The sequence below is a fragment of the Suricata suricatta genome, chromosome 17, assembly GCF_006229205.1.
Source record: "Suricata suricatta isolate VVHF042 chromosome 17, meerkat_22Aug2017_6uvM2_HiC, whole genome shotgun sequence".
Classification (NCBI taxonomy): domain Eukaryota; kingdom Metazoa; phylum Chordata; class Mammalia; order Carnivora; family Herpestidae; genus Suricata; species Suricata suricatta.
The window spans coordinates 26,156,893-26,169,491 of record NC_043716.1 but is presented as its reverse complement, the minus strand read 5'-3'; the positions used below and the strand labels follow the sequence as shown (position 1 = coordinate 26,169,491).

The following is a 12,599-nucleotide window of genomic DNA, read 5'->3' as shown; positions in this document are numbered from 1 at the left end:
AAGAGATTTAAAAAGTTGGTAAAAATTTTCCATTACTCTGAATTTGATGTCTTTAGAAAGAGACATATAAACAATATAATCTAATGTTTCTTGTTTAAATTATATACTTTTTGGGGCGCCTGGGTGGCTCAGTCGGTTAAGCCTCCGGCTTCGGCTCAGGTCAGATCTCACGTTCGTGGGTTCGAGCCCCGCGTCGGGCTCTGTGCTGACAGCTAGCTCAGAGCCTGGAGCCTGCTTCTGGTTCTGTGTCTCCTTCTCTCTCTGCCCCTCCCCCTCTCATGCTCTGTCTCTCTATCAAAAATAAATAAAACTTTAAAAAATAAAGAAATAAATAAATTCTATACTTAAGTGACTCTAGATAATTATAATTTCCTAAAATTATCTGCTTCATGTAGATTCTACCTCAATAATGTTGCTCATATTTGTAAAGCACACAGAACATTAGTATAAACACTATGTAAATATTTATGTTTTAAAATAATTTTTATTAAATTTCTACCATACCTGTAATTATGTCCCAATTCTTCTTCTCAATATAATACTGAAAACTTTCTTCATATTCCTGATAACTTTGCTAGAATATCTTCTACTTAATGCATGTTTTTCAAAGATCCAATATTGGGTATGCTGATACTCCCAACTATTTCATGGCCCTCTTTGTTGTGAATTTTATCACTATCTTCACAATTTCTTTTCATTTTATGTTTCTACACTATTGTTCCTTTATCAGCTTCTTTAGTTGAATACTTAACTCATTTATTCAGTTTTCTTAAACTGTATTTTAGACTAAGCCTTCTTCTAAATATCCATTAGCTAAGTCTGGTATTTTAATAATTTATCATTTTTTTATTTTTTAAAGATTTTTTTTAAATGTTTACTTGAGAGACAGAAAGTGAGTCCACATGTGGGGGTGGGGCAGAGGGTGGGAAGGGACAGAGGATCTAAGGCCAGCTCTGGGCTGACAGCAGAGAACCAGATGTAGGGCTCAAACTCATAAACCATGAGGTCATAACCTGAGACGAAGTCAGGCTCAACTGAATGAGCCACCCAGGCACCCCAATAATTTATCATTTCAATTGTAATTCCTCTTAAGCTCAAGAACAATGTAGATATTTAACATACATTTTAAAAATAATGTTGTTTTTGATGTCTACCTTAACTATACTGTGGTCACAGAACATGCTCTTTATATAAGTTTCTAAAATTTCTTCAGACTTTTATACACCTTAGTACACGATCAGGTATTGAAACTTTATTTTTCTTAAGTTTACTTATTTTGAGAGAGAAAGAAACAGTTCGAGTGGGAGAGGGACAGAGAGAGAGGGAGACAGAATCCCAGGGGGCTCCTTACTGTCACTGCAGAGTCCAATGTGGGGCTTGAACCCACAAAACTGTACGATCATAACCTGAGCCAAAACCAAGTGCCAGACACTTCACCAAATGAACCACCTAGACACTGCCAAATGATTTTTTAAATATTGGCTTTGCAAATAATTTTGTAAACTCCTTTTCATGTATTTTTAAAAAAATGTTTATTTTGAGAGAAAGAGAGAACACAAGCAGAGGAAGCAGACAGAGGGAGAGAGAATTCCAAGTAGGCTCTGTGCTATCAATGCAGAGCCCAATGAGGGGCTCCATCCCAGGAACCATCAGATCATGACCTGAACCAAAATCAGGAGTCAGACAATTAACCAACCGAGGCACCCAGGTACCCCAAAACAGTTTCACTGAATTGAAAAAGAACATGTATTCTGTATTTTGGGATTCAGGGATCCACATGTACCTTTTATTTTTTTTTCCACAAACCTTTTAGATAGAGCATCTTAATTTATTTTTCTCAAATATCCTGTATTCTTCCAATCTTCTCTTAGTTGGTGCTTTCAGTTTGATAGGTATTTAAAAACTTACTATAGTGATTTTATCAATATCATATAATTCTCTATCTGCTTTTTACATTCTGAGTTTATCCTAGAAGACAAAACCGTAACTATCCTATCTTCCTATTCTTCTTTAAATTTTTTAAAAATGTTGAGAAATAGAGACAGAGCATGAATAAGGAAGGGGCAGAGAGAGAGAGAGAGGAAGACACAGAATCACAAGCAGGCTCCAGGATCTGAGCTGTCAGCACAGAGCTTGATGCAGGGCTCAAACCTATAAACCATGAGATCATGACCTGAGCCGAACGCATAACCAACTGAGCCACCCAGGTACCCCTCTTCTTATTCTTAAGGTAGACAGTTCTCTCTTTGTCAGTGTTCCTTTTTATCACTAGTTATGTTTTTTCCCCACTTTAAGTTCCTCACCATTCTCTAGATCTATGTCTTATTAAGTAGATCACTGTGTGATTTTTTAAGTTCAAATTAATCCTTTGTATTTATTTTTTCATTACTGATATTAGAGCCATTCACTGACAATATTCAAAATTCAAAAATAATTACTCACCCAACTGTACGCAGCCTTTAAGACACAGACTTTAAATATTTAAGAACAAATATGTTAAAATTAAGATGACAAAATATGTCATGGTAACACATGTTAAAAGAAAGATGAAGTGACTTTCTGAAATCAGATTTCAAAGCAAAAAATATGATAAAGTCATTTCAGAGGTGCCTTGGTGGCTCAGTCAGTAAAGCATCTGACCCTTGATTTAGGCTCAGGTCATGATCTCATGGTTCATGAGATCAAGCCAATGTCCAGCTCTGGGCTGACAGCACAGAGCTTGCTTGGAATTCTCTTTCTCTCCCTCTCTCTCTCTTCCAAATAAATAAACTAATAAAAAAAAAAAGTCATTTCATAGTGATGACGAAAACAATCAAGAGGATGCAACAATCCTAGACATTTAGGCCCTTAATAGTATGGTGTCAAAATATATGAAGCAAAAACTGAGTGAATGGCCAGAAGAAAAGACAAATACACAATTACTGCTGAAAACATCAACAACGCTCTCTCAATAATAAAACAGGTAGAAAGAAAATCTACCAATAGTAGACTTGAACAACATCACCAACCATCTTGGTATAAAGACACTGCAATCAGAAAAATCCCCAAATATTTGGAAACTAACATTTCTAAAGAACCCATGGATTGAAGAATATATCACAAAGGAAGAAAGTATTCTGAACAGAAATGTCTCAGATTAATAACCCAAGGTTCCATCTTAAGATTTCAGAAAAAAGAAGAGCAAATTAAACCAATTAGATCAAAACAAAAATCAATGAGATAGAAAACAAAAACAACAGAGAAAAACCAAAAGCCATGTTCTTTGAAAACATCAAAAACAGATATCCTCGAGCTAGACTGGTCAGGCAAAAAAGACATGAATCACCAATACCAGGAAACAGAGAGGTGATATCACTGTATTCCACAAATTTAAAAGGATAATGAGAGGGGGTGCCTGGGTGGCTCTATCGGTTGAACAACCCAACTCTTGATGTCTACTCAGGTCATGATCTCAGGGTCGAGGGACAGAGCCCCATATCATGCTCCATCCATGCTGAGAGTAGATCTGCATAAGATTCTCTCTCTACCTCTAGCCCTCTCCCCTGCTCATAAGCTAAAAAAAAAAACAATCAATAAAAAAAGATAACAAGAGAATATTAAGAACTATGTGCCAATAAATTTGGTAAACTCAAATGAAATAATTCATTAAAGACCCAAATCACCAAAGCTCACTCAAGAAATAAGTAATATAAACTACTCTATTAAAGGAATTGAATTTGTAGTTGAAAACCATTCCACAAAGAAGACAAGTCTGGAGAAGGGGAGGAGGGTGAGGAAGTGGGCTCGGGAAGACGAATCCAATGAAAACAAGAAAACAAGGCCCAAATGTCTTCAATGGTGAATTCTATCAAACATCTAAAGGAACAACAACAATTCTACAGAACTTATTCCAGAAAACTGGAGAGAGCCTACTTTAAAATTCCTTGAGACCATCATTACTCTAATAACACCACCAGAGAAAGATACTTTGAAAAAAGAAACTGCCACCTGATATATGAGGCATAAAAATAAAAAAGTATACATAACATCTTTTCTAATCAAATCCAATAATTCATTAAAAGGACAGTACATTAACCAAACCAAGGTTTTTTGTTTTGTTTTGTTTTAATGTTTTTACTTATTTTTGAGAGACAGAGAGAGACAGTGGGAGCAGGGAAGGGTCAGAGAGAGGAGGAGACATAGAATGTGAAGCAGGCTCCAGGCTCTGAGCTAGCTGTCAGCACAGAGCCTGATGCGGGGCTTGAACCCACAAACCGTGAAATCATGACCTGAGGGGAAGCCAGACGCTTAACCGACTGAGCCACCCAGGCGCCCCCAAACCAATGTTTTTAACCTTGAAGTACAAAGTTCATTTAATATTAAAAATAATAACAATCCATTTTAAGGGGGAAAAAAGGAAAATCGCATAATAACCTTGATACCTGCAGAAAAATAATTTGACAATACAACATTCATTACAAAGGAAACTTCTCATCAAATAGGAACAGATGCGGGGTGAGATCATGACCTGAGCTGAAGTTGGCCGCTTAACTAAGCCACCCAGGAGCCCCAAGATTTTTATCTTTTATCAACTCACAGACTTCTATGGGCTATTCCACAAAAATAATTGTTTTCTTACAAAACAGAGTAAATCTTATTTATTTTATTTAGTTCCCACTCATGGTGGAGAAAACTTAAGAAGAATCACTTGATTCCTATTTCATAAAAATTCCTAATATGGCATAGATTTCCCAATCTTCTGGTCTTACATAATCTCTGTCCAAAAAAAAAGTCTTTTTTAAAAGCCTGTGGATAGATTTTATTAAATTTTATTTATTATTTCATCACCTGGTGCTCTACCTCCTGAAGTAAGGATTCCAACAGCTCTGTTTCTTGTGTTAGAGAGGTCTTCTGACCTATTTAAAAACAACAAAATACCAACACTCAGGTTCATTACTGGTTTAAGAATGAAATTAACTTTTATTGAATATAGTTAATAACAAAGATTCAATTTCAACTATGTGAAATTTCACTATAGCTACCCTAAAAAATTTCACCAGAATTTTAAAAGGTTCAATTTAGGAGTACACATGTGACACAGTCAGCTGAGCATCTGACTCTTGATTCTGGCTTAGGTCATGACCTCACAGTTGTGGGATCAAGCGCTACAATGGGATCTGCACTAACAGTACAGAGCCTGCTTGGGATTCTCTCTCCCTCTCTCTCTGCCCCTCCCCTGCTTATGCACACACTCTCTAAATAAACATTAAAAAAAAAGAGAAAGAAAAAGGCTCAATCTAATATTACAGTAGCTTTGACAAGGGGATTTCAGAATCAACCATAACTACAATTCTAAACAAACTGCAATTAAGGTCTACTAAATTCATTTAAAAAACACATAATAATATACTCTGGAAAGACATTAAGGTTATTGTTTCTTCTAAAGGAATATAACAGACCTGGAAAACTAAATTTTTTAGTCAATCAACTCTTCTGAGTTAATTTCCCCCAAAATTTAACTGTGGCTTAAAAAGAATATATTACGTTGGCCAGATGTTACATTACATGTCAGCAAAATGTATGTTCTTTAAGCATAAAAACCTGTTAAAAAAAAAAAAAAAAGATGCCCAGACAGGAACAGTCTGGAAGCTGAAGAAGTTGGAAACACACACAAGAATAAAGGAAAATATTATTATAGAATTACTATTAAAAAAGTGGGAAAAAAAACAGAAAAGTTTTTTTAAAAAGGTAGAAATAACAAAAAAGAAACTGCTTTACATGTTGGGGGTGGGGGAAAAGATGATGAAAAGCAGGCATGCTTGCCAAAACAGGCCATTTCCAAAAGCATACATACCCAAAAAGTTAGCAGAAGTTCTATCAATTAGGTATAATATTGTTTGATACAGTGACATTTAATAGGTGCAACCTTTACTTTTGAAACCAATCTTTTCCTAGCCTATTTGACTCTTTCTAGATTGAACCTCAAGGAGAATCAAAGCACCAAATATCCCAGCAGCACAGAAAACACTCACCCATCAGTGTTATAAGCTTATTCTTCAGCTGTGTGTCTAATCGTGCAATCATCATCTCTACTGCATTCCTAATTTCCCGAACACGCTCATCTTTTGCATTTCGTACAGCTTCTACATTTCTTTCCTATAAGATAAACAGTTAAAAATAATTTAACCAAATTTTTAAAATAGAAGCAAACATACATTAATGCAATCACTGTAATTATTCTTAAAGTCAGCTGATTTCCTCTTTAAAAACTATAAGCCAATAATACTTTTTAAAAAATGTTCATTTAATTTTGACAAAATACAGCATCCTTTCTTGATAAAAATACTCAAGAAAGTAGAGATAGAAGGAACATACTCAAGATCATAAAGGCCATATACAAAAAACCCACAATTAATACCATCCTCAATGGAGAAAAACTGAGACCTTTCCCCCTAAGTTCAGGAACACCACAGGGACATCCACTCTCACCAGTGTTATTCACATACTGTTAAAAGTCCTACCCTTGGCCATCAAACAATAAAAAGAAATAAAAGGCATCCAAATCTGCGAGGAAGTTAAACTTTCAGGCTTTACAGACAGCATGATACTCTATGTGGCACACCCAAAAGACTATAAAATAACTGCTAAAACTGATCCATGAATTCAGCAAATTTGCAGGATATAAAATCAATTCACAGAAATTGGTTGCATAATGAAGCAGGAGAAAGAGAAATGAAGGAATCAATCCTATTTATAATTGCACCAAAAACCATAAAATACTTAGAAATAAACCTAACCAAAGAGGTGAAAAGTCTATATACTGAAAACTTTAGAAAGCTTATGAAAGAAACTGAAGATGACACAAAGAAATGTAAAAACATTCCATGCTCATGGATTGAAAGAACAAATATTGTTAAAATGTCAATACTACCCAAAGCAATATACACAATCAATCCAATCCCTACAAATTAACACCAGCTTCTTCACAGAGCCAGAACAAACAATCCTAAAATTTGTACAGAACAAGAAAAGACCCTGAATAGCCACAGTAATGTAGAGAAAGAAAACCAGGGGCGCCTGAGTGACTCAGGTGGTTAAGCGTCTGGCTCCTGATTTCAGTTCAGGTCATGATCTCAAGGTTCATGGGTTCAAGGGGGCTCTGCGCAGATGGCATGAATCCTGCTTGAGATTCTCTCTCTGCCTCTCCCCTGGTCATGCTCTCTCTCTCTCTCTCAAAATAAATAAACTTTAAAAAAATTAAAACAAAAAAAATTAAAAAGAAAAAAAAGAAAGAAGATCAAAACTGAAGGCATCCCAATTCTGGACCTCAAGCGGTACTACAAAGCTGTACCAGACAATATGGTACTGGCACAAAAACAGACACATACATCAGTGGAACAGAGAACCCAGAAATGAGCCCATAAACATACAGCCAACCAATCTTTGACAAAGTAGTAAAGACTATCCAATGGAAAAAAATCTCTTCAGCAAATGGTATTGGGAAAACTGGACAGTGGCATGCAGAAGAATAAACCTGGACCAATTTCTTACACCATACACAAAAATAAACTCAAAATGGATAAAAGATCTAAATGTAAGACAGAAAGCAATCAAAATCTTTGAGGAGAAGGCAGGCAGCAACCTCTTTCACTCTGGTCATAGCAACTGCTTACTAGTCACATCTCCAGAATCAAGGTAAACAAAAGCAAAAATGAACTACTAGGACTTCATCAAGATAAAAATCTTCTGAACAGCAAAGGAAACAATCAACAAAAGTAAAAGGCAGGCTACAGAATGGGAGAAAATATTAGCGAATGACATATCTGATAAAGTATCCCAAATCTATCACAAACTTATCAAACTCAACACCCAAAAAAACAATCTGATTAAGAAATGGGCAAAAGACATGAATATACATTTTCCAAAGAAAACATCTAGATGGCTAACAGACACATGAAAAGATGCTCAACATCATATACCATCAGGGAAATACAAATGAAAACCACAATGAGATACCACCTCACACTGGTCAGAGTGGCTAAAATCAACAACTTAGGTAACAACAGATGTTGGCAAGGTTGTGGGGAAAGAGAAACCCACTGCTGGTGGGAATGCAAACTGGTGCAGCCACTTTGGAAAACAGTATGGATTTTCCTCAAAAAATTAAAAATAGAACGACCCTACAACCCAGCAACTGCACTACTAGGTATTTATCCTAAAGATACAAAAATGCTGATTTGGAGGGGCACACGCACCCCAATGTTTATAGCAGAACTATCAACAACAGCCAAAGTATGGAAAAAGCTTAAATGTCCACAGACTGATGGACGAATAAAGAAGATATATGTGTGTGTGTGTGTATGTGTATGTGCACACACACACATACACACACACACACACACATATACGTACAATGGAATATTATGTGACGATGTAAAAGAATGAAATCTTGCCATTTGCAACAACGTGGATGAAAATGGAGGGTATTATGCTAAGCAAAATAAGTCAGTCAGAGAAAGACAAATATCATATGATTTCACTCATATGTGGCATTTAAGAAACAAAACTGATGAACAGAGGGGAAGTGAAAGAAAAATAAGATAAAATCAAAGAGGGAGACAAACCATAAGAAACTCTTAAATACAGAGAACAGAGGGTTGCTGGCAAGGTGTTGGGTGGGGGAATGGGCTACATGGGCAATGGGCATTAAGGAGAGCACTTGTTAGGATGAGCACTGGGTGTTATATTTATATTTAGTGATAAATCACTAAATTCTATTCTTGAAATCAATATGCTATATGTTAATTACCCTGGATTTAAATTAAAAAATAAAATTAAACAAATAAATAAAAATAAAACAAAGGAGTTAGCATTAAGATAGTAAAGACCATACTGAAAGAAAAAAAAGTATTTGAGAGAGAGGGAGAGATAGCGTGAGTGGAGGAGGGGCAGAGAGAGAGGAAAAGAGAGAATCCAAGTAGGCCCTTAGCTGTCAGTGCACAGAGCTCGACCACATGAACTGAGAGATCATGATCTGAGCTAAAATCAAGAGTCAAATGCTCAATCAACTGGCCAACCAGGCGCTCCAAGCCAATAACACTTTTTAATTGTTTACATAGCATAGGAAACTCATTGTTTTACAAAAAAAACTGTGCACTGAACCAAATCAGGAATGCTTTGCTTAAAAATAAACAAAGCATAATAAAGCCCATTCTATTTTAACAGTGAAAGACAGATAATTACAAAAAATTTGTTCAGGGAGCCTGGTGGGCTCAGTCAGTGGAGCGTGCAACTCTTGATCTCTGGGTTGGGAGTTGGAGCACAAGACAGGTGTAGAGATTACTTAAAAGTAAAATAAAATTTAAAAGATTGGTTCAGGCACCATATTCAAAATAAATGCTGAAAGTCCCAATCATATCTCTGATAGAAAATACTATTTACCAATAAAAACATATACTACTACCAGGTTCATTCACATCATGTAAAACACTAAAACAAATGAAAATTTTCAAAAACCGTATCTTTCTTTGGGTGCTTGGGTGGCTTAGTTGGTTAAATGTCCAACTTCAGCTAAGATCATGATCTCACAGTTCATGAGTTTAAGCCCTGCATCAAACTCTATTGTAAGCATAGACCCTGCTTTGGATCCTCTGTCCCTCTCACTGCCCCTCCCTGACTTGCACATGCGTGTGCATGATCTCAAAAATAATTAAAAAGAAATCATATCTATTCTAGTTTACATAGTTTTTAATTTTTCTCAGAACAGAAAAGAAAAAAAAAAACCAGGATTTTCAAAGACTGCAGAGTACATTGCAGATTTCATAACTGGACACTACCAAAAGTAAAAAAGCAATCTTTCCTATACTCATTGTTACTATAAATACAAACAGGGAGAATTTCAGCATAGAACACTCTCCCTAACAAATTATGTTGCCAAGAGAAAATAACAGAAACAAAGGTAGTTAGACGAAGTCCAAAGAGAAGCCATTCAACTTGTTCATATTCCAAAATTACTTTGTAGATAGCATACATGAAACTCAGAAACACTATTTTTTGTATAAAAAATGTTATAAACAATGGTTTGAATCTGATTCCTGAAAGTGTAAAGCAAAGACATCTTAGGAATGATCTGTAAACCTCACTAATTACAACTGGCATTCTGGCAACTTTAAACAAAATATATCCTAAAAATATATTAAATACTTAAATGTTTGACATTTAACACATTTCCGCATATAAATAATATTTCAAATGGTAAAAGGTATACCAAAGCTGTCTGACCCTTAGGGATCTGAAGAGTAGTGTTAAATATCACTCAATTCTGCAGAGTTCTAATTTAGGACATCAGAAACAGTTGATTCATTGGTAGCAGAAACTCTCCCAAAAGCTGGGGGTCCAAAGAATGAATAATTTGACTTTTTACAAATCAATATTGACTGTTTAGGAGTCAATTACTGACTCTGTATTAGACAGGCTTATTTAACTCATTCATTGATTCTCTATTTCTACATAAGGCAATTCTCTGGCTCCAACTGTGGAACAGGCCAGGGGTTTGGGTGCAAATTCCTTAGCTGTTTGAAGTTCGTAGAACTGACTACAAATATACTTTATCAAGCTTTCAAGTCTCAATTGTAATATAATTGATTTATACTGCAAAAACATGTATATTATATATGATAAACTATAAAATGGATAATGATCTTTCAGTAGTAGTCTTACCACTTCTTGAACTAAGCTGATCAGTTCCATGAGACGCCGACGAAGTTTGGCTACCTCTTCATTCACTTTAGTAACATGCTGTTCATAAATTTCTGCCAAAGGTTTAAAGGTATGTCCACCATGCTATTTAAATTAATAAGAATAATTTTAGAACATTTTCTTTTACCTTATTCATTTACATTTCTTCATTAACACTGTATGGATGCTAATAAACTGGTTAGTAGTTTATGGTTTTGGCTGTCTTTACTTTGTTAAAATCAACCAGAGCTTCCTTAAAATCACTTGGCCCATATTAGAAATCCTTAAAGATTGTAGCACAGGAGCACTGGGGTGGCTCAGTCAGTTAAGCATCCAACTTTAGCTCAGGTCATGATCTCACTGTCCATAACTCTGAGCCCCACATCAGACTCTGTGCTGACAGCTCAGAGCCTGCAGCCTGCTTCAGATTCTGTGTTTTCTTCTTTGTCCCTCCCCTGCTGTCTGTCTGTCTCTCCTGCTCTCAAAAATAAACATTAAAAAAATTTTTTTTAAGAATTGTAGCAAAAAGTTTACACTTACCTAGAAATCTTTACTCATTAGAAAGAACCAAAATCTTTAACCATGGCTCAGACCACCTGACACAACTTTATTTGCCACTTTCTTCTTCATCAGCACTAGCCTTTTCAAGTTCTCAAACTTCTTTTCAGTAGGCCTTTGCAAAAGTAACTCCTCTTTATTCAGAAATAATTGTCCTTTATCTTCCCTCCCCAACTCTTCACCCTTTAATTCCTACTCATCCTTTGGAGCTAGGTCAGGTCTCAAAGTTATTCATGGTTATCAGCACTGTATAAATATTCCTAATACCTATTACAATGATTAAATATAGAACTGTTTGATATCCATATTGTTTATCATTAAACCCCCAGTCTCTAGCACAATTGAATAAATTAGTAAGACACTCAATATACACTATTAGCAAAGCAATAAACATATTCTTTATGCCACAAAGACTCACAAATCCACTTGTATTCAAAGAATAATATTTGAGGGCTAACAACCAATTTTCTTGGTTTTTTTTAATGTTTTTTTATTTTTTAGAGAGAGGGACAGACTGCGAGCTGGGTAAGGGTAGAGAGAGAGGGAGACACAGAATCCAAAACAGGTTCCAGACACTGAGCTGTCAGCACAGAGCCCAAAACTCGAACTCACAAACTACAAGTTCATGACTAGAGCTGAAGTTATATGCTTAACCAATTAAGCCACCCTGGCACCCTCTATAACTAATTTTCTATCCAATTTTAGTACTATAACTTATAACTCTCTTAATATACAGGATTTAAATTTATATAAGAAACTACCTATTAACAGATACATTCTCACTAGCGTTACCTTATCTAATCAAAGCACTAAACATGGCCTCTAAGATTAAAAAAGCAGATTTTTGCATGTCCACTTAAAATATGGAAATGTTTCCATTGCTTCTTACTAAATGCAGGCATTTAAGTACTAAATTGTAACAATTCAATTTTTTCTATTCATCACATTAGAAATACATTATTCAAATCCTAACTGACAATTCTATATTGAACTCTACTCAACAAAGTTGCCTGTCATTCTCTCCCTAAAATATGCTAATATCCAAAAAGTAATCAATTCTTATTGCTGTCAGATACATCTAGTTGTCTACTCACTTTCTGCTCCTATTGTTACTAACTCTCCCTACCAAGAACCTACTGTTTTAATTTTCAAGCCTACTTACATTAATTGTACTTATTACATAAGTATAAAATTTAATTAAATGTTAATTAAACAATAGACAACTGTGAAATAAAAAGCTATTTCCAGGAAAACTATCTTCAATATTTTAGATTTGATAAGAGGTACAATACCTTAAAAAACTACTTTTGGACTAGATTGGAAAA

General features: G+C 35.3%; 1 protein-coding gene across 9 annotated transcripts in view; it reads right to left on the bottom strand.

Annotated features, from left to right (window-relative positions):
- TRIM37 (tripartite motif containing 37) overlaps positions 1 to 12,599 on the bottom strand; it is a 131,173-nt gene that overhangs the window by 100,721 nt on the left and 17,853 nt on the right. For all 9 annotated transcript variants that reach the window (XM_029929256.1, XM_029929259.1, XM_029929261.1 and 6 more), the window contains 3 exons: positions 10,699 to 10,821; positions 6,012 to 6,135; positions 4,828 to 4,895 (listed from right to left, as the gene is read on the bottom strand). In XM_029929256.1, the coding sequence (XP_029785116.1) occupies positions 4,828 to 4,895; positions 6,012 to 6,135; positions 10,699 to 10,821 (315 nt within the window). The remainder of the gene's footprint in view (positions 1 to 4,827; positions 4,896 to 6,011; positions 6,136 to 10,698; positions 10,822 to 12,599) is intronic.